The sequence below is a fragment of the Pseudocercospora fijiensis genome (assembly GCF_000340215.1).
Source record: "Pseudocercospora fijiensis CIRAD86 unplaced genomic scaffold MYCFIscaffold_10, whole genome shotgun sequence".
Lineage (NCBI taxonomy): Eukaryota > Fungi > Ascomycota > Dothideomycetes > Mycosphaerellales > Mycosphaerellaceae > Pseudocercospora > Pseudocercospora fijiensis.
This window is the reverse complement of record NW_006921541.1, coordinates 690,273-709,279: the sequence shown is the minus strand read 5'-3', so window position 1 is coordinate 709,279 and position 19,007 is coordinate 690,273. Positions and strand designations below refer to the sequence as shown.

General features: G+C 43.0%; 1 protein-coding gene across 1 annotated transcript; it reads left to right on the top strand.

Moving 5' to 3' along the window:
• Window positions 1-7,542: 7,542 nt before the first annotated feature.
• Window positions 7,543-18,601, top strand: MYCFIDRAFT_209139 (uncharacterized protein; the record flags this gene model as incomplete). The annotated part of the gene is made up of 9 exons (XM_007933244.1): window positions 7,543-7,548; window positions 17,282-17,412; window positions 17,448-17,513; window positions 17,561-17,916; window positions 17,960-17,996; window positions 18,053-18,069; window positions 18,096-18,179; window positions 18,203-18,300; window positions 18,335-18,601. The coding sequence occupies 9 exons, from the start codon at window positions 7,543-7,545 to the stop codon at window positions 18,599-18,601; spliced, it is 1,062 nt and encodes a 353-aa protein (XP_007931435.1).
• Window positions 18,602-19,007: the final 406 nt, after the last annotated feature.

The following is a 19,007-nucleotide window of genomic DNA, read 5'->3' as shown; positions in this document are numbered from 1 at the left end:
GGCGTCCGTCGCTTAATTAAGGACGAGAACTTAGGCTAAGCTAAGCCTAATAGATATAGGGAGTCTTTTAAAATCAACCTACTAACGGGTAACGTTTTTAAGAATTTCGGAGCCTTTCGTAAAGACGACCTGCCTCCTAAGCCTCGCGAGAGCTTATTAATCTCGGTATCTAGTAGTTCGATACTTAGCTTACTACCGGATTCCTAGCTAGAAGGAGAAGATATATCGGGTAAGTAAGCTCTAGGATCTATAGTACCGGCAAACGGTATAGCCGGCGCTAAATAGCGAGATAAAATTAGACAAATAAAGTCCTAGGTAGCTTAGTAGCTAGCCGAGCAACGTACTAAGGTAGATAATAATCGAGCTACGGATCGTATACGTCTATAGAGGGCATTAGACGAACAGCGCGAGGCTTACGAGATCGAGATATAGGCCTAAATCTAACAAGCGTTTAACGAAGGCCGTAAGGAGGCTATAAGAGCTAAGAACAAAAGTAGAGATAAGGGTATAGAAGCTAGTAGAGCACTACCTCTAACAGCCTTAGAATAGCGCTATACTATCGATACGAATAGTATCCCTAAATTGTTCCTTACCGACGAATAGCGACGTCGAAGGAGGATTACTAAGTCTACTAAACACTTTAACGACGAGGTTACCGCGAATAACAACGCTACTACTAATACTAATACTAATGCTAGGAATAATAGGAATAACAATACCTCCGCTAGCACTAACAACGACAATACTAGATATAATAAGCTAGAGGCATTAGTAGGAAAACTAGTAGAGGTAATATAGTCTAATAACGCTGCCTTAGCGGCCCTACGACCGAATAATAACTATTCTAGGCTACCGGGGTAGTAGCGATATAGAAATCTTTACGCGATACGTAGCCGAACTAGCTAAGGTACGACTAGAGCTAAGTAGCTAGCTAATTAGAATCGGAATGCTCGAGCTAGTATCGTACTAGAGATTAGCTCGGAACGCTACGCCTATAGAGGCCTTAGCGCTAAAGGCAATCCTAGGCCTACCTAAGATAGGGCCGGCTTTATAGACCCGAGGTTCGAGCCCGCCGACGTATATACTCTATAATACGCTAGTCCTCCTTATACTCTAGTTACGGACTTTAGCTAGGAGGTCGCGCCCTATAAGTTTAAGCCTAAGTAAGTTAGGTATTTTAATAAGGACCTTCCGGAGAGTAAGGGCAAAGGCCTAGTTATATATATTAGTAATACGGCCTATTATCGAGACGTTTTTGCTTTTATTACTCGCCTCGATATAGCTATTTAAGTAGGCGAGTATCTAGTAGCAACCCTACGTCTATTACTATATAGATACCTTTAGGGCTCCGCCTTAGCTTAGTACCTTTACGGCCTTACTAACGATCGACGTACGCTCCTTTAAACTAGCCCGGGTATCGAGCGATAGAAGGAGGCCTTACGCGAGTAGTTCCGATTAGACCTCTTAGTCGCGGCGCGCGAATTAGAATCGGAACAATATCGTATTAAAGAAGTCGCGGCCCGAAAGAGCGTAAGCGAATTCGTTATTAACGTTATGCGTTTAGCGTAGTAAAGCGGTACGGAGTTACTTATAGGGCAAATTAACTATACCTTCCGGAAGATCGTACTAGAGCTATATAGCGATCTTAATACGCCTACGCTATTATAGACGTATTAGACACTTATCGATATAATATAAGCCTATTATACGATATAGGTAGAGTTATATCCTCTAGGTAGCACTACTACCGGCTACTATAATAGTAAGTTAAACCTTCGACGTAGCGATTCGGTATAGGGTAGGTTCGTAGACCCTAGGTTCGCGTCTAGGTCTCGTTTTAATACTAGACGCTCGTCTTTTCTTAGAAACAACAATCCCTATAATCGGTAGCAACCTAATATATTCTAGTAACGCCGTTAGCCTAGATTATAGGTCTATAGCCGCTAGAGACTATAGGGCGTAAACGTAAGCGCGAACGAGAAAATAGTAGACGCCCGCGGTCTCCCGTAGTATCCGAATCCTTAGAGATAGTAGACGAATTTTAGAAATATAAGAGGCTAAGGCATTCCCGCAAATTCCTAGGCTCGTAGTAAAGCTACGTTCTTCTACGATTTAGTAGACCTAGGGTAGGAGACTAACTATTAAGAACTAGAATACGATAATACTACCTAAGCCGAGGGCGGAGAGTAGGCCGAGGATTAGTACGTAGCCGGCGAGGATGTCGGCGGTATCGAGGTAGAAGAGGACTAAGCTCTTCCTCCTACAAATCTATAGTTAACTCTAGTATACTACGCCTAGCCGCAGGTTCGTAGACCTAAGGTAAATGCCTAGCCTTAACGCGATAAGACGCGACCCGAAGGTTAGTAGACGCGTTACAATATATATAGAGAGGTTTTCCGCTCGGCTAACGAGTTTTTTAATAGCTACCTCGATTATACGTACCCTAAGGACGCTACTAGGAAGCGTACGAATATTCTTTACGAGCTAGCTCCGGGAAACTCCTCGAGCTAGAAGTAAAACTAGTTACTACTAGCTAGTATAAAACCGCAAGTCTACCGGAAATTCTAGGATCTCTAGCGGTAGCGGAACTCCCTAAGTCGCCGGGTCGCTTACTATCGGATAAGTAAATATCTTTATACCTAGTAATAACGATTATAGTAGGATAGCCTAGCTAAATATCGATACCTATACTTCTAGCACTATAGCCCGCAACCTCTAGTCTATTAACAGATATCTAAGCCTAAATATTCTAGTCTATATCGGTATCGCGCCCCCCTATAGCGGATTATACGCCTACGCTAGCGGGCGTAGCTTTTCCTATAGAAGATTCTTCCGCTACGATCGCTCTATAGTAGACTACGCCTAGCTCTATCTATATATTAGATTTGCTACTAGATATCCTAGCGGGCGTAGCGACTACTATCGGGAGGTCCTCGATTAATCTAGACGCGTTAAATACTTAGAATGCTATAATATTAGTTACGGAGTAGCCCTAAGTCTACTATATCGCCTAAACGGCTAAGGCTACGCCCTTAGTAGAAGAGGCGTAGTACTATATAATTTTATCGAGTACCTCGAAGATTTCTTCCTCTATCGACGATAGGAAGGCTCGCGTAGGGAAGCGCTCCTTCGGTACTATTAATAACCTTATACTATAGGTCTATTATATACGAGAACGCCCTTAATAGGAATTGCAAATCATACCCTACTTAGTAAAACTCCCTCCGGGAGACCTAGCTTATACCTTTAGATATTACGATATCGTCGAAGCGAACTACGCCCTTTCTCCGGAAGGGGATTTTAAGCGCGTTTGCCTCGATACTAGTACTAAAGCATCTATAATAGACCGGGGGTAGCTAACTATATAACTAGGGTAGGACGATATTTAGTATCTTAAGCAACCTCTAGAATTCCGTAGTTTAGCTAGAAGTATATAGTACGAGTAATAGATTAATTTGTCGATATACTTTCCTATCTTTACTAGGTATTCTTAGTTACCCGCTCTAGCCTATATTAAATAGCTAGTAAGGGTAATACTAAACTTACCCTATAATATACTCCTCGGGATAGATATTATAACGCCCGTAGGATTTATTATCTATATAGGCGCTAGATATATTAAGATAATAGGAAACGACGGCGCGCTTATACCGATCGCCTATTCGCTAAAATCTAATCGTTTCCTACGCGCTAATATCAAGTCTATAGATAGACTAAGAGTACTACTATATATAGCCGTTATAGCTAAGGTATAAATCGATAAAGCCGACGCCCTAAAGGACGTAAATAGGGACTTCCTCTTCGCGCTAAATCTACTAGGCCTCCCTAATACGGCGGTAGTATACGCCTATATAGCCGGACTAGAGATGCTAGCGGTATAGGTCCGTAACCTTAGCTACGATAACGACTTAATTATTTAGCGATATCGAAGTATAGGCGAATTATAGGAACTATAGCTAGATAACTTCTACTAGATCGACGAGTTCGATACCGACCCTAGGTCGATAGAGCGTAAGATTAGCGGCGCGCCTCTTAGACGAGATCTACGACTAATAAATAGGCTCTACTATATATCCGAACCGATAGACCTATAGTTACTAGCAGTTTTTCAAAGCGACGCTATAGGCTAGTTTTAGTTAATCCCGCCTCTAGCTAAAGACTCCGTAAATCGCGATTAGGCTAGAGTAGGCCTATAATTCTAGCGGATCCGTAAATCTTAACCTACTATTTACGGACTTAGCGAAAACGACGAGATAGACTTAATAGACCTAGACTACCCTTCCGATACTACGAAGATCTTAGTAGATACGGGGATAGCTACCGTTATAACCTCGGCTAGAGTAACGATCTATATAGCGAATCTAGATACCGCGGTAGCCTTAGACATTAGGTCTATCGTAGAGAAATACCCCTAACTATAGATAGATCGAGGTACGACGATCGATCTTCCTAAAGATAGATAGCTAGAGCTCCTACTTAAATCGGGCTAGGAAAACGAGAAGTTTAGTAGCAAGGTCTACCGTATATCTAATAAGGACAATATAGAGGTAAATAAGCAGTTTAATAAGCTTTATACTTAAGGCAAAATAGCCTATAGTAAAAAGCTATCGCCGCTAGTATAGCTAGTCTTTATAGTTTAGAGAACTCTTTTCCGCGACGATAGTACTACGTATAGGAAGCCGCGCGTAGTAATCGACATCCGAGGCCTTAATAGTATATCCTAGAAGGACACTTACCCGCTACTACTCTAGGACGATATTATCGCGAAATTACGCGGCTATAAGTACATTTCTATTATAGATATAAGATCTATATTCTACTAGTTCGTAGTCGCGGAAAAGGATCGCTAGAAATTTACCGTTAATACTACGCGGGGATAGGAATATCTAAAAGTCGCTACTATAGGTTACTATAATAGCGTATAGTACGTATAAAGACTACTCGACCGTACCCTACGGGAATTCGGCGACGTAGCGAATAGGTATATTAACGATATAGTTCTCGGCTCGGTAGACCTAGAGTCCTACCGAGATTTGCTTAATCGCGTATTTAAAAAAATAGATAAGATACGGTTTAGTTTAGAGCTAGGAAAGGCGTTCTTAGGTTTCCCCTCTATAAAAATCCTAGATAGAGAAGTAGACGGAAAAGGCTTCGTAACGTAGGCGGATCGACTCGTAGTACTACGAGAATTAGAAAAACCTACTAACGCCGAATAACTTAAGCAATATCTCGGACTAGTAGGCTACCTTAGGTCTACGGTACTATACTACGGAAGAATTACCCTACCGCTATAATAGGCGAAAGTCGCGGCTATAAAGGATTATTAGGCTACCTAAACGAAAGGAGGCAAGCGACGCGCTTAAATACGGGGCGCGCGCCTCTAATAGACTAACGAAATAAATACCGCTTAGGAAATTATATAGTCGATATAGTCGGAAGAGTACCGAGGGTTTCTTTAGCATTTTAACCCTAAGTCTACCCTCTATATCGACGTTAATATATCTAAGGAATTCGGAATCGGGATAATATACTACTAAGTCTACGGAGACTTAGATATAGAATACGAGGAGCCCGAACTAGTAACTCGTAGAGACGATATAGTTTCAGATTTCGTTAATAGTACTACCTAGTTACGGAGATCTAAGCAATTCCCGCGTAATAGACTTAAGGTCTTAGGATTTACTAGCTATATACTTACCGGGGCCGAAGCCCGCTACTAGCCTATAGAACTCGAATTGTTCGGGATAGTATAGGCAATTAAGAGGGCCTCTTATATAGTAGATTCCGCGCTAAAGACTATCGTAGTTACCGACTATAGTATAGTTACTACGATAGCGAAAAAGATATAGATCGCAACGACGGTATCTACGGCTAGCCTTAACCGCCGAATTATCTAAGCCGCGGTATATATTTCCTAGTTTACAAACCTCGATATTATTTATAGGCTAGGTAGGAATTATATCGCTCCCGATATACTCTCCCGATTGTAAGATACGAGCTCTTCTAATCGATATAACCTTAATATAAGCGGCCTCGACGAGATTCCCGCGATATTAGTAAGGGCGCCGATGTTAGAAATGCTACAAAACCCTACGTCTATCGAAGATATCGGGAGCGGCGTAGAAAAGGTATATATTATAGAAAGATCTAGACGATATACGAACGATACCTAGAATCGGCCTATACTAAAGACCGGTACTATACCCCCTTACCTAGATCCTAGGCCGCGATCCTTAGCCCTTCCGAACTTCTATCTAAGCGTTCCTATTCTTCCTACTATAGCGTTAGTTAATATAGTATCCCTATCCGGGATCGACTATACTAAGTATTTTCTTTCGCGACTCGATAGATATAAATACTAGGCCTACGATAAGATCCCTATATTTTTCTATAGTCTCCGAGGGGAACCTAGCTATTATATTAAAACGGTTATATCGCTGTCCGATAACTTTAAGACCTAGCTAAGATAGGCTTATTAAGAAGACCGTCCGTAGAGACGTTTACTCTCCGTCCTTTAGTCTATCGAGATAGCGTATATATAGGAATAGTAACCTTAGCTAGATCGAATATTAAACCGGTAAGCGAGGAGGAAGTAGAAACGCGAGCGAGATAGAGAGCTTAAGCGAAGATCCGTATACCTCGAAGCCGCCTAGCGCAAAGATAGTAGCGAGAAACTATAGGTCTATCCTAAGGCGACGCCCGGCTACCTCCTAAAACCGCCTTCTCTCCGCTCTTTAGAGGATACGGCCGCTCGTAGTATATAGAACGCGCTTAAGAGGCTAGACGATATTCCTATAGACCTAAAGTCCTTATATAGTATTAGATTCTTTCGGGAGGACGGCCTTATCTACTACGTCGACCTAGTTTTACTTTACTCTCGATTATATATTCCTTTCGCTCTTACTTACGAGATCTTTAAGATAGTATATAACCTAAGGTACTACGCGGGGTTCTAGCGTACGCTCGATCGAGTTAACGCTAGTTTCTATATTAGGAACTACCGTCGATATTTAGAACGATATATCGATTAGTGTAATATATATAAGGCGAACTAATCGACTCGGTATAAGCCTTACGGCTAGCTTAACCTAATAGACTCGAAGTATCGACTTCCTATAGACGTCTAAATAGCGGATTAGATTATAGGACTCCCGCCTACTAACGAAGGTTTCGATACGCTCCTTATAGTTACCTATAAGAAATCTAAGCGAGTTTTACTACTTCCCGGGAAATGCTAGTAGACTATAGAAACGTAGGTAGCCTAATACCTTACGTCTATCTAAGAACGATCTTAGCGGGTTGCTAAGGTATTTATTTGCGACCGGGACCCTAAATAGCTATCTAAATTTTTTACTATAATAATAAAGCTGCTAGGTATATCGATCCTCGCCTCTATAGCTTACTACCTATAGATAGATAGCTAGTCTAAGCGTACAAATTAGACCGTTAAGATCGCTATACGGTATTTTGTTACGGCAAATCTAGATATATAGTAGACGGACGTCCTTCCCTCCCTTATATCCTATCTCGGGAGTATTAAGAATGCGAGTACCGGCGTCTCGCCCGATAAGATACTTTTCGGGTTCGATTTAAATACCGACGCCTTTATCGGGCTCTAGGAATTGTAGCTAAAAGACTACGTAACGCTACGATAGTACTTTCGCGACGTAGCCGAGGAATCTATAGCCTTCGTAGCGGTAGATATAAAGTACCGCTACGATACTAAGCATTAGTATATATTCTTCGAGCCGGGAGACTATACTATACTTAGGCTATATTACGGATATCGCGTATATAGTTAGAGCTATCGCAAATATAGCAATTAGGCTATAGGCCCTTTTAAGATTAAGAGAAGGATAGGTAAGCTCGCCTATAAACTAGAGCTGCCGAAATTAGCTAAGTTCTACCCGGTAATATCGATCGCGTAGCTTAAGCTAGCCCCTAACCTAGTAAAGGACCCGTTCGTAAGACTATACGACTATATCCCCGTACCGATAGACCTATAGTCTAAGCAACTAGCAATAACTCCTAAACGCGTTTTAGGGAAGTATAGTTCTAGAGGAAAAACGGAATATCTAGTTAAGTAGAAGGACGAGCAGCTAATAATAAATAAATAGATTAGGGCAGACGACCTTCTAGAGAGTAACGCTTACCTAATCGACTAGTTCGAGGACTCCTAAATTACGGATAAGCAGATTAGTTAGATAAAACTATCCCTAATATCGCGAATACCTACGTAGGTCGCGCCGATAGTAAAGCGACTCTAGTCTAATAATAATAAAGAGAAATAGCTACGGCGAGATACGTAGCCTATAAGACGGTAGCCGCTAAGAGGAGGCGGAAGGCCGAACTACGCGGAAGATAGCGATCCTAAGTCTATTAAGAAGGTTACCTAACCCGACGCCTAGGAAGCGTAGATAGGTTAGTCGGCTACCGATATAGACCCGAACCGGCTAACTTCGCTAGCAAGTAAAAATACTACGTTAAGCGAATCGATTAGCTTAGACGTATATCGCTTCCGCGATAGCGGTAGCTACGACGCCCGGAAACAGGCTAAGACCTTAGGTCTACTATCCGTATCTAACGCCCGATCGCGTAAACTAAAGGCTAGGGCGCTTATCCCGACGGTAAGACGCCTTACTAAGGAGGAGATCTAGCGATAGCGAGATACTCTAGCCCTACTAAATACATAGGTAGGGGCGTATCGTAGAATCCTCCGTAACGATACCTTACCGTCCTTTTTTACTATATTACGTTTCCCTCTAATTACTACGAATCGGTACCTCGACCTATAGCTATAGGTTTTTCCCCTATTAGGAGAAATCTAAGAAGTTTCTAGGAAAATTACTTAAACAGATCTTATACGTATTATAGACCTAGATATCGGGCCTAAGACGCTACTCTATCCTTCTCCCGTACCCTTACTTTCTAGCTATTCTAGCGCCTTCTATCTATTAGATATACGCGGCTAGAATAAGGTTTACGTACCCGCGCGACCGTTACTAACGCGGTACGTAGAAGCTCGGACTATATCGCCGAAGTAATATTTTAACTATCGCTCGGATTAACGATAACAACAATATATATAGCTACGAGGCGTAACAATATATATAGCTACGAGGCGCGTAACTATAGCTATCTATATTATAGTAACGTTAAACAAGCATTATAAGAAGCATTACTACTATAGCCGGCGGGTCGAAGCTTTAGTTAAAGCGCGGCGCGGCGATATTCGGCTAGGAAGACATACCTCTACTAGAATACACGCCTCTACTAGGCGGCACCCCCGAAACGCCTCCGTCCGGCTAGGTAACGATATCGCTATAGCGCGACGAAGATCCTAAGGAAATAGGAAAGAGTAATAGAGTTAAGAATAGAGAGGATCCTAAGGCTATAGAAATAGATAGAGAAGATAGCAATAAAGACTATAAGGAAAATAGAGGACGGGAGCCTATTCCCGAGAATAAAGAAAACGAGAATAAAGAAAATAAAAATAAAAAAAGCAATAACGAAGAAGGGGAGCCTATTCCTAGAACTAAGGATAAGGATACTACGGGAGATAGGGGAAATCCTAAGGATAATTAGTCTACTACTCTAGATAATAGAGGAGTAGTAGGAAAGTAGGCTATATCTACCGATAGGGAAGAGTAAGGATAGGATAACGACGAGGTTAAGGAAGATATATCCGATAACGACGGGAAAGAAGAGTAAGGATAGAAGGCTACTAAGAGATAGGCGCCTAAGATAAAGCGCCTTATTATCGCACTACCTAAGCCGGGCGAAATCCTACGTATACCGTACCTAGACAAGGTGCTAAGGTTCTCCGATATACTCTTATATATCGATAGAGCTAGCTATAAGGCTAACGCCGTCTCGGACGTACCTAGTATACTAGTACGTTCTATTAACGGTATAATACGACGCGAATACAAACTCCTATATAAGATTATAACGAATAGTAGGCCGGAGAAAGCTCTAGTACTATAGTTACCCGTAGCTCCTATCTACGCCGAGCGATATACGGCTTTCGGCACTCCTCGGATCGAGTATATAGCTATACCTTAGGTCTATAAAACGATCGGCGCCTTAGGAAACCGCCTCTACTATACCTTAGAGACTAGCTATAACGCCGACGCGCCGCACTACTACGATACCTACGATTAGTAGGGTCGCGAACGCCTCGACCTCTACGAATAGAAGCTTCGCGACGGTATAGAGACTAAGGCTAGACGCTAGGTCTATCGTAAGGAATCGAGAGAAGAGGGCCTTAAAGACAATAGCTATAAGGCCCTATAGATCGAATCGGAGATAGAGGGCGAGCGCGCTACGCGTCTCGCCGATATTAAGAAGGCCTCGAAGGCTAAGCTCGACTAGTATAAGAGGAAGTTTAGAAAAAAGGATAATAAGGGCCGCGACGTATATAGCAACTGCCTCTAGCCGGACCTCGCCTCTTTTAAGGACGAGTACGATTTCGACGCCGACGACGAGAAGCCTACCTAAGCTAGGAAGAAGGCTATTCTCGGCGTACGCGCGGCACTACGGGCGGACTAGCTTATTAATATTTTGCCTAATAGACTAGCGGTATACCTCGCATCGGTCTAGCTATTATATTTTAGCCTTAACGAATTTAAGACGGCGCTTATTAACCCGGATTCTATATACGGTTCCGAAAAGTACGTAAATTAGTAATACGCCCCCCCCGGCGAATAGCCTAAGGCGATTTAAAAGAGTACGGGCGAGATCTACCCTCCTAGATAGATAAGGAAAGGCTAGAGCGGACCGAGAAACCCTTACTATAGTGCTAACGTACGCTTACTCGAGTAGGCGACCGCCGGTAACAAGCTACTATATAATATTAATAAAGGCGATTTCTCTACGAATAACTCGATCTTATATACCTCTAAGGCTCCGGAGGACTTTACGATACCGAACTACGCCGTCCTAAGATACGAGCGAAACAGTCTTGCTTATATAACGGCTTTTTAGACGATTTACTAAGGCGAAATAACGCCTATTACCGTCGCCTACTACGCGCTAGTATACTAGGTTACGGAAGGAGTAGGCTGCCTCGTAAACTATATAGAGGTAGCGAGTTGTTTCGCCGGACTAATCGCCGATATATTCGAGCGTTATAAGGCAGATCTAAGGTAGAGAATTATCGAAGACCTCGAGTCTATCTACGATATCTTCCCTAAACCCTACCCGGCGCTAATTCTTTAGGGCGAACAGCTAAAAATATAGCGCTCGATATATATATAGTTAATCGCGGCGCTTATAGACGACGAGAAGTAGCAATTAGAATATAGCGACATTACTAGGGATTTCGAGCGCGTTATCCGCAACTTTTAGATATAGTTAGGCCGTTTCCTACTAGGCCTACGCGCCCTACTAATAGACCTAATATTAAGTCTTATACCGGCTACCTAAGGCATAATCTTTTAGGATATTCCTTTAGCCTACTACGAAGAGAAGGCTAAGGCGATAACGAAAGACGGATACTAACGCCCGGCGATACTACTATATCCCGACTATATAAAGTAGAAAAAAGCAATCGACTAGAGGATATCTATATAGACTAAGAAATTCAAGGCTAAACTCTAAGAACAGAAGGCCTAGGAGCAGGCCGACGCAAAGGCCTAGAAAGCGGCCTAGAAAGCCGCGAAAGTATAGAAGGCCGCCTCTACCTCGATAGCTAGAAAGCGCAAGGATGTACCTACGTCGGCTCTAGCCGCCGCTAAAAAGGCTAAGTCTACTAAAGCCGACAATAGCAAAGCCGACCCGCTAACCGCTACTAAAAAGGCTAAGTCTACTAAAGCCGACGATAGCAAAGCCGACCTAGATGCCGGGAAAGGTAAATCTATAAAGGCGCCTGCCGGGAAGGCCGTAATAGTAGGAAAGGCTAGGTCTACTAAAGCGTAAGCCGCGAAATCCGTAGCGGCGCCGAAGAAAGCAACCGATAAGGGCAATTTAGACTTAAGTAAACCTACAACTCGCGTAGATAAGGAGATCGTAGACGCCGCTATCTACGTAGGACTAGCTCCCTAAGGACTCCTTACGGATTCGACGATCCGCCTCCCTATAAGCCGTTTCGACTTCCCGAGACTTATAATAGCCTTCCGTAACGCAGACTTAGAGCGGGTACTACCCGGTAATAAGCTACGTCTATTAAGGGAGTAGGAGAAGGATTTTATCCGCCGCTCCGTAGCCTTTTACGAACTTAATATCGATACTAGCTAGCTTATCCTCGCGATATTCCTAGACAAAGAATAGAAAGCCTACCTCTACTATCTAATACTAGTCGTATTAAATTTCGACTACGAGTGCGGAAACATTTACTTCTAGGTCTCCTAAATGCTAGTATCCGCTTAGGATAAGATCGAGAAAATTAATAAAGCCGACCCTTTCCCGAATCGAGATTTCGTTACTAGTATATCTAGAGACGATAGAGACGTAGATATAAACGCTTTTCGCAACTAGACGAACTAGATGCTAAGTTACGCCCCTAAGCAAATAATAAACGTTATTTAACAAAACGGCGACCGCTTAATACTTTACCTAATAAGCAAGCTCCTTATATCGGCGGTACCCTTACTATTAAAAGCCGCCGTCCTTCGATACTAGATAAAGGCGCTCGTCCTAATAGACGGAAATAACAAGATCTAGCCTATGCCCTAGGCGACTATCGTTTACTATAAGGGAGATAACGACGTTAGATAGCTACTTAAGCACTTCGCGCGGGAACTCGACGACCGAAGCGGCGGACGGCCGCTATAGCAAATCGCGACTAAGGATACCGGGTACTCTAGGTCTACTATAGATAACGCGTTTCGGCCCCCTAGGGAGGATATTCTCGATAAGCTCGAGGCCGTAAAACAGCTATATTTCGCGGAGCTAATATATGCCCGCCCTATAAAGATAGTCTAGTAAATTCCGCCGGAGCCTACGTCTATCGACGATAGCCGTATCTTACTAATCGAGGCGATACGTAACTATAGATAGGACGACGACGACTTTCGGAAGGTATTAGCTACGTTATAAGGAAATTAGTAGAAGGACACCGACCCGTAAGAATTCAAGTAATACGTCGGCCTCCTTATAAGAGCCGTCGGCGACGCGCTCGAAGACAGCGGCTACGATTAAGTAATAGACGACGAAGACCTCGCCGAACTAAACACCGACGAGAGGTTATAGTACGAGAGATATATCGCGCTATATTAGAAGTTCGGTACTACGTTTGCCTAACTACTAGAAGAGAATTAGAGAGAGGTTGTAGACTACGGTAACTAATTCGACTAGGAAGGTACCGAATAGAACGGCAAATTCGACCCTACTAGCCTCGATAATATTATAGAGTTTATAAATACACTCGCCGATTTCTAGTTAGAAGACGGCACTATTAAATACGATAACGAAGACGAGCCGACCCTAAGTCTACCCCTAATTATCGATTCTATCTAGCGTATATCTAAAGAACCTAACTCCGCTACGAATGCGATTAAGGCTATAAAAGACCTACCGCTACTATAGTACCTTAGATAAGAGGAAAGCGACCTTTTTAAACTACTTACCGCGCTCTATAGATTAGTACGACCGAGCGGCGATAAGGGCCTACGTAAGGCGCTCGGAAAACTTACCGTAGAGACTTTTAATAGTCTACATCCTACTAATAAGAAAAAGGGCCTCCGCTTTCTAGAACTGCGCCTTCTATAGTAAGGAGAACCCGATAACGAGCATCCTAGAGACCCCGCAGTTAGCGAACAGTAGTGCTTCTTATACTCTCGCGCGTTAACGACCTAGCTAGAGGAAATAGGATATTAAGTATTAGCGGGCAAGGAAGAATAGGGATAGCGAGACGAAAACTAGGAGCGTATAGCCTAAAATCTCTTTTGTTATATATATAGATACTAAGTCTACCGTCCGCGTAGTCGCAGACATTTCGGGACCGGGGGATTCTATTACGAAGGCAGGTATAGGCATAGGCTAGGTAGGAGGCCCTAGCCTCCTATAGTATATACTTCTCTAAGCCTAGATAGACTTAGAATAATTATCTACTTTATAATATACGATGTATAACATCTATAGGCTATACCGACTATATATCTAGTAGCGACTCGCGATATAGCGGCTCGAAGTAAGGGCGCGTAGGTAACGATAATAGAGCCTAATTAATACGCTATTATTGTCGCTATCGCGGCGGCCGCGCTATAGCTAGCGCTCGGAAGGTTAAGGTTGTCGACCGAGTTAGAGTCGTCGGCTACGCTAGAAGGTATAAGGTCTACTACCGCGGCCGCTTACCTATAAAGGTAACCTTAGGGGCGCCGCTCTCGTAGTAATTAGTAATCGAGTAGTTAGTAAGGCTATATAGCGTATCCTTAACCTTGCGAAGGAAGCCGCGTATATAGCTGTCGCGTACTACTAGATTAATAGTCTTATCGTCGCGAATACGATAGAAGTGTTAAAATAGGCCCTCGGCGGCCTCGTTATAGTGCGACCTTAAATTACGAAGATATAGATCTCCTATAGTCTATAGCTTCCGCGTATCTTCGTAGCCTTCTAGCTATAACTAATCGCTGTCTCGCTACTTCTAATATAGGCTTATCTTTATAGAATTGAAGCTAGTATACTAATTAACGTATACCTATTGTTGCTAGAGTGTTAATAGCGTAACAAACAGGTAGAACCTAAGGATATAGTAACAAGGTAGGTAGGTTTAAAACTACGGAAGGCAGTTATAGTAAGCCGGAGCCGGCTCCTATCTATTATATAGCATAAGGCTATAGTAGGTCGGTAGGCCCTTTGCCTTATACTCTTCTACGATTGATAGCTGCTTTCTAACAAGGTCCTAAGCCGCTAGAGGTTGAAGCCGCTCGAAGAATAGTATCTCTTTAACCTTCTAGAAGTTAGTAGATTTTCTAACCTAGTATAGTTAAAGGTCTGCCTTCTATAACAATCGAGCGTCGATTGTTATTAGCTCGACTATAGTACTATATATAGACAGCTAGACTATCTCTTTCCTCTTATCGTATTTAATAGCGTTATAATAGCCCTCGAGAGGCGATGTTATCTAGACCTATATTAAAAGAGGGCTTCCTAGCCGTACCTAAGTCGCCTATAGATACGACTTCTTACGCTAGTTATTAAGGAGGTATTGCACCTGTTTATCCGAGGCGTATTTGTCTCTCAATTCCTATACGATTCTATCGATAGTATCGATAACTTCTACGTCGCTACGGGCGTAGTAAATCGCATAGGAAAATAGCCGCTAAACCTGTAGATACTGCTTCTCGGGGAAGTGTCGTAGGAAGGTCTCTTTAGCGTATCGTTAATAGAGATATATAGTTATAGCCTCCTCTTTAAATGCTAGTCGAATAGCGCGTTGTTCTTAAGCCGAGTCGTTAGTTATAGCTACTATAGGCTTCTAGCCGGGTGCCTATTTCTTTAATACTTAAAGCCTAGCCTTAATTAGCTTTGCTCGCTAGCTCTATAGCAATATATGCCTCCCTAGTATCTAGGAGCCGAAGGCATTGCGGATATAGACTATAAATAGGTAGAAGTTATTATCGGACGTTTTGTAGGTCGCATCGAAGAGAAATAACTATATATAGACGGTTAGTCGTTGCTATCGAAATTTGTATATTAGGAAGAGAGCCGGAAAGCTAATGCCTAAGGCACTACTAGCTCTAAAGAAATAGGAACCTACATTACTAGCAATACCACTATTTAGCAACTTACGCTACTAGTCGGCCTGCTATACAACACCCTTATACTAGAATGCCTCTATACGGATAGAGAGAGCCTTATAGGAGAGTCCTACGCCTGTAATATCGTCTATAAGAGGGCCGAGATAACGATTAAGGTTGTCTAGCTATAATCGAATATTGCCCTTCTTAGTTAGGGATACCCTCTTTATATTCTTCTTTGCAGACTACTTTATAATACCTTTCTTTGCACGGTACGCTCCAATAATAGTAAGACGACCTATATTAGTACCCTCCTTTAGTAGGTAGAATATATAAGCCGTTTTATAGTTATACTAATCTATTAGGTGTTCGATAACAACCCGGAGGCTATTACTAGAAGCCCTTACATCCTATAGCTAGTCTAGTTAGCTTCGTAACACGACTTAATCTACTATATTAACCTCACTATATAGTCTATCGTATAACTATAGATATTGTTATTACTATACGCCGAATCGCGGCCTCCTCGAGCGATCTTATAGCTACGAGGCTCCTTATCCGCCTTCCGATCGAATACCGCGATTATAGCTATCGACGCGTCGTATAGGTCCTTATAAAACTCTACCTTATAGATACTAATACCTAGCTCTCGATTGCGATTAAAGTTACGCCGATAACGATAGTAGTATATCGTCCGCTACGATAACCTATCCTTATAACGAGCGCCCTTATGTTTCTCTTAGAAGTTAGTTACAAAGGGCTATATCTATTTAAACTGTTCCTTCGGCATAAAGGAGCCTTAGGTTAACGGACTAAATAGCGAATAGCGCAGTTAATAGGTTATAGAAATAGGGATAAGATAAGCTATATTAAAGAGCTAGATTAAAGAGCTAGATTAAATAAGTTAATAAGTATTGTAGTAATAATAGATAGCTATAGCGACTTTAGCAACACCTCCTATATAGAAAATAGGCCCTATACTATTAGGTTTCGACGATATAAGGTTAGAGACCCTAGCATCCGCGGAATGCCTATTTTAGCTAGCAATATTAACACTTCTTAGATCCGGTTATCTACGAAGGAATGCCTCGGAAATTATATATAGGGCTAATCGGCCGGGTACTAAAATCTTCTAACAACTGCTTATAATTATAGCAAGTACTCTCGTTCTCGTCCTCGGCAATCGAGATAAACGATACGGCTTATAACTCTACGTATATTGTAAATTTTAATAACTACCTAACCCTAGGCTAACTTTACGTACTATACTCGATATAACTTTATATCTAAAACAACAATCGCAGCTTCTCTACTAGCGAGTTCACTCTCCTCGCCTACGCTTAGCGAGACACTTTCCTAAGACACGTATAGAGCAAATCCAGTTATAGCAAACTAACTACCTATAACGTAATAATAAAAGGCAGGATAAGCTAACATAAACGTCAGGTCTACCTCAGCTACCCTACACTCTTATACGAATATTAACTACAACTACCGAGTGAAAAAAACCGTAGCTATATATTCATAGTTACAAAAAAGGCAGTACGAGCTACCCTTTGAACTCAAGATCCATTTCCACACACGCACATGCACATGCAAAGACAATCGCTCTCAGCTCAAAGATGAATGAAACAGCGATATCATTCATAGGCTTCTACCAGGAATACCTACACCTACGCATCACCTCATGTATCCAGTTCAGACTAACCATTCGAAGTAGAGGTCGAGGCAAGTTACAATATACCTATTCAAATATTGCCTTCCAAGTTGTCTTGCTTCCTTCCATTTCACTTCATCCTACCTTACACGTACTACTCGAAGCAGTACCTACATGTATCATCGTATTTAGATTCTAGTAGGTAGAAAACTTCGATCTGAAGTAGACGGAATCAAAACCCGCATCATCTCAACACCGAGATATCGTTTCGATTCATTGCATTTCATTTCATTCCATTCCCACGTCCACCCATCTCTAAATACCTAGCAATGACTGCCGGATTACCCATAGAGCTGAGCTCATCCAAAGCTATCTACAAGAAAGAGAGAGAAAAGACATCAAGCAAGAAGCAAAAACCAGTCAACCAATTCCAAAAAAGCGCCCAGCGCCCTGTCCCTTCCACGGAACCAGCTTTTCAAACGCAAATGTTCTCCTCTATGGTAAAAACTCCTTCGGCCCATCTGGAAATAGGCGGCCAGGGGTATCATTTTCTTCTTCTTCATCCCATCCCATCCCCTTGTCGTCCTAGTCGTAAATGAGGGAACTCTAAAAAACGTATAAGTCGCAACTCTTCTCCACCAGCGCCTTGCAATGCGAAAGTCACGAGGCCCTTCCCTCTTTTCGTAAATTCGTTATATAATGATAATGAGTGTAGCCCAGAGGTCGTATTCAGTCCTGCTGTTCCTGCTTGATGTGAGGCTCGAGCTTGGGCTCTCTAACCACTGCAGAGCAGTCGTTGCAGGAGAGCCACCCGCAACCCTTGCGGATGAAATTGGCTTTGGGTAGTGTTCGTGCGCACCATGAGCAGTAAAGTTCCTCGCTGAGAGGTTTCACGCCTCTGCTGTATCGCTCGGCGCAAAGATTGCAGGTGGGCCAGTTGGCGACCTGGAATCGCTCAAAGTCGTGCTCGTATCTTTGCTTCTTGCACTGAATGCAGAGCTGCTTGCCACGTCCTGAAGTCTCCGCTTTCACTATGACCGGCGCTCGTGAAGGTGAACGCAGATATGGCCCAGGAAAGCTTGCGGCAATTGCGGGAGACTCCATCTCTTGCCGATGCTATCTGAACTCGAGCTGGAATGGCTTGTACGCGCTGTCCATGGCATGGCACTTGGGGCAACCAGACATCCGACCGCGAGACTGCTCCGAGATGATCGCATCTGTGCACGCGGAGCACACTGCACATATGCATGCTGTACAAGCGTAGCACACCTCGACCTTGCAGGCTCTTCTACAGCCTGCACAGTAGACCATGGGACTCCCGCCACTGTCGCCAGAGTTTGCTGCTGAGTTAAAAACAGGTGATGAGTTAGAATCGATCGATGAAGCGTGCATGATGTGGAATTGCGAGCCGGAGTCGGTGCTGTTATGATGCTGATGGGACGATAAGCTCGAGTCAACTGAGGGAAAGGGTTGAAGACCAAGTGCTCCGTCGTCAGCGGGAGGCGGCGTTAGCGCCCTCGTGAGTGGCGAGGCTTGATATGACTGAAACTGTGAACCGAGTGCAAATGGCGGCAAGGACGTCCTAGAGTTAACCTGGGGTGATTGGTAAGGTGAAGCTGGAATCTGAAGCTTTGATCAGCTGCTCTGAAAAAAAGCAGGAACTGGGTATG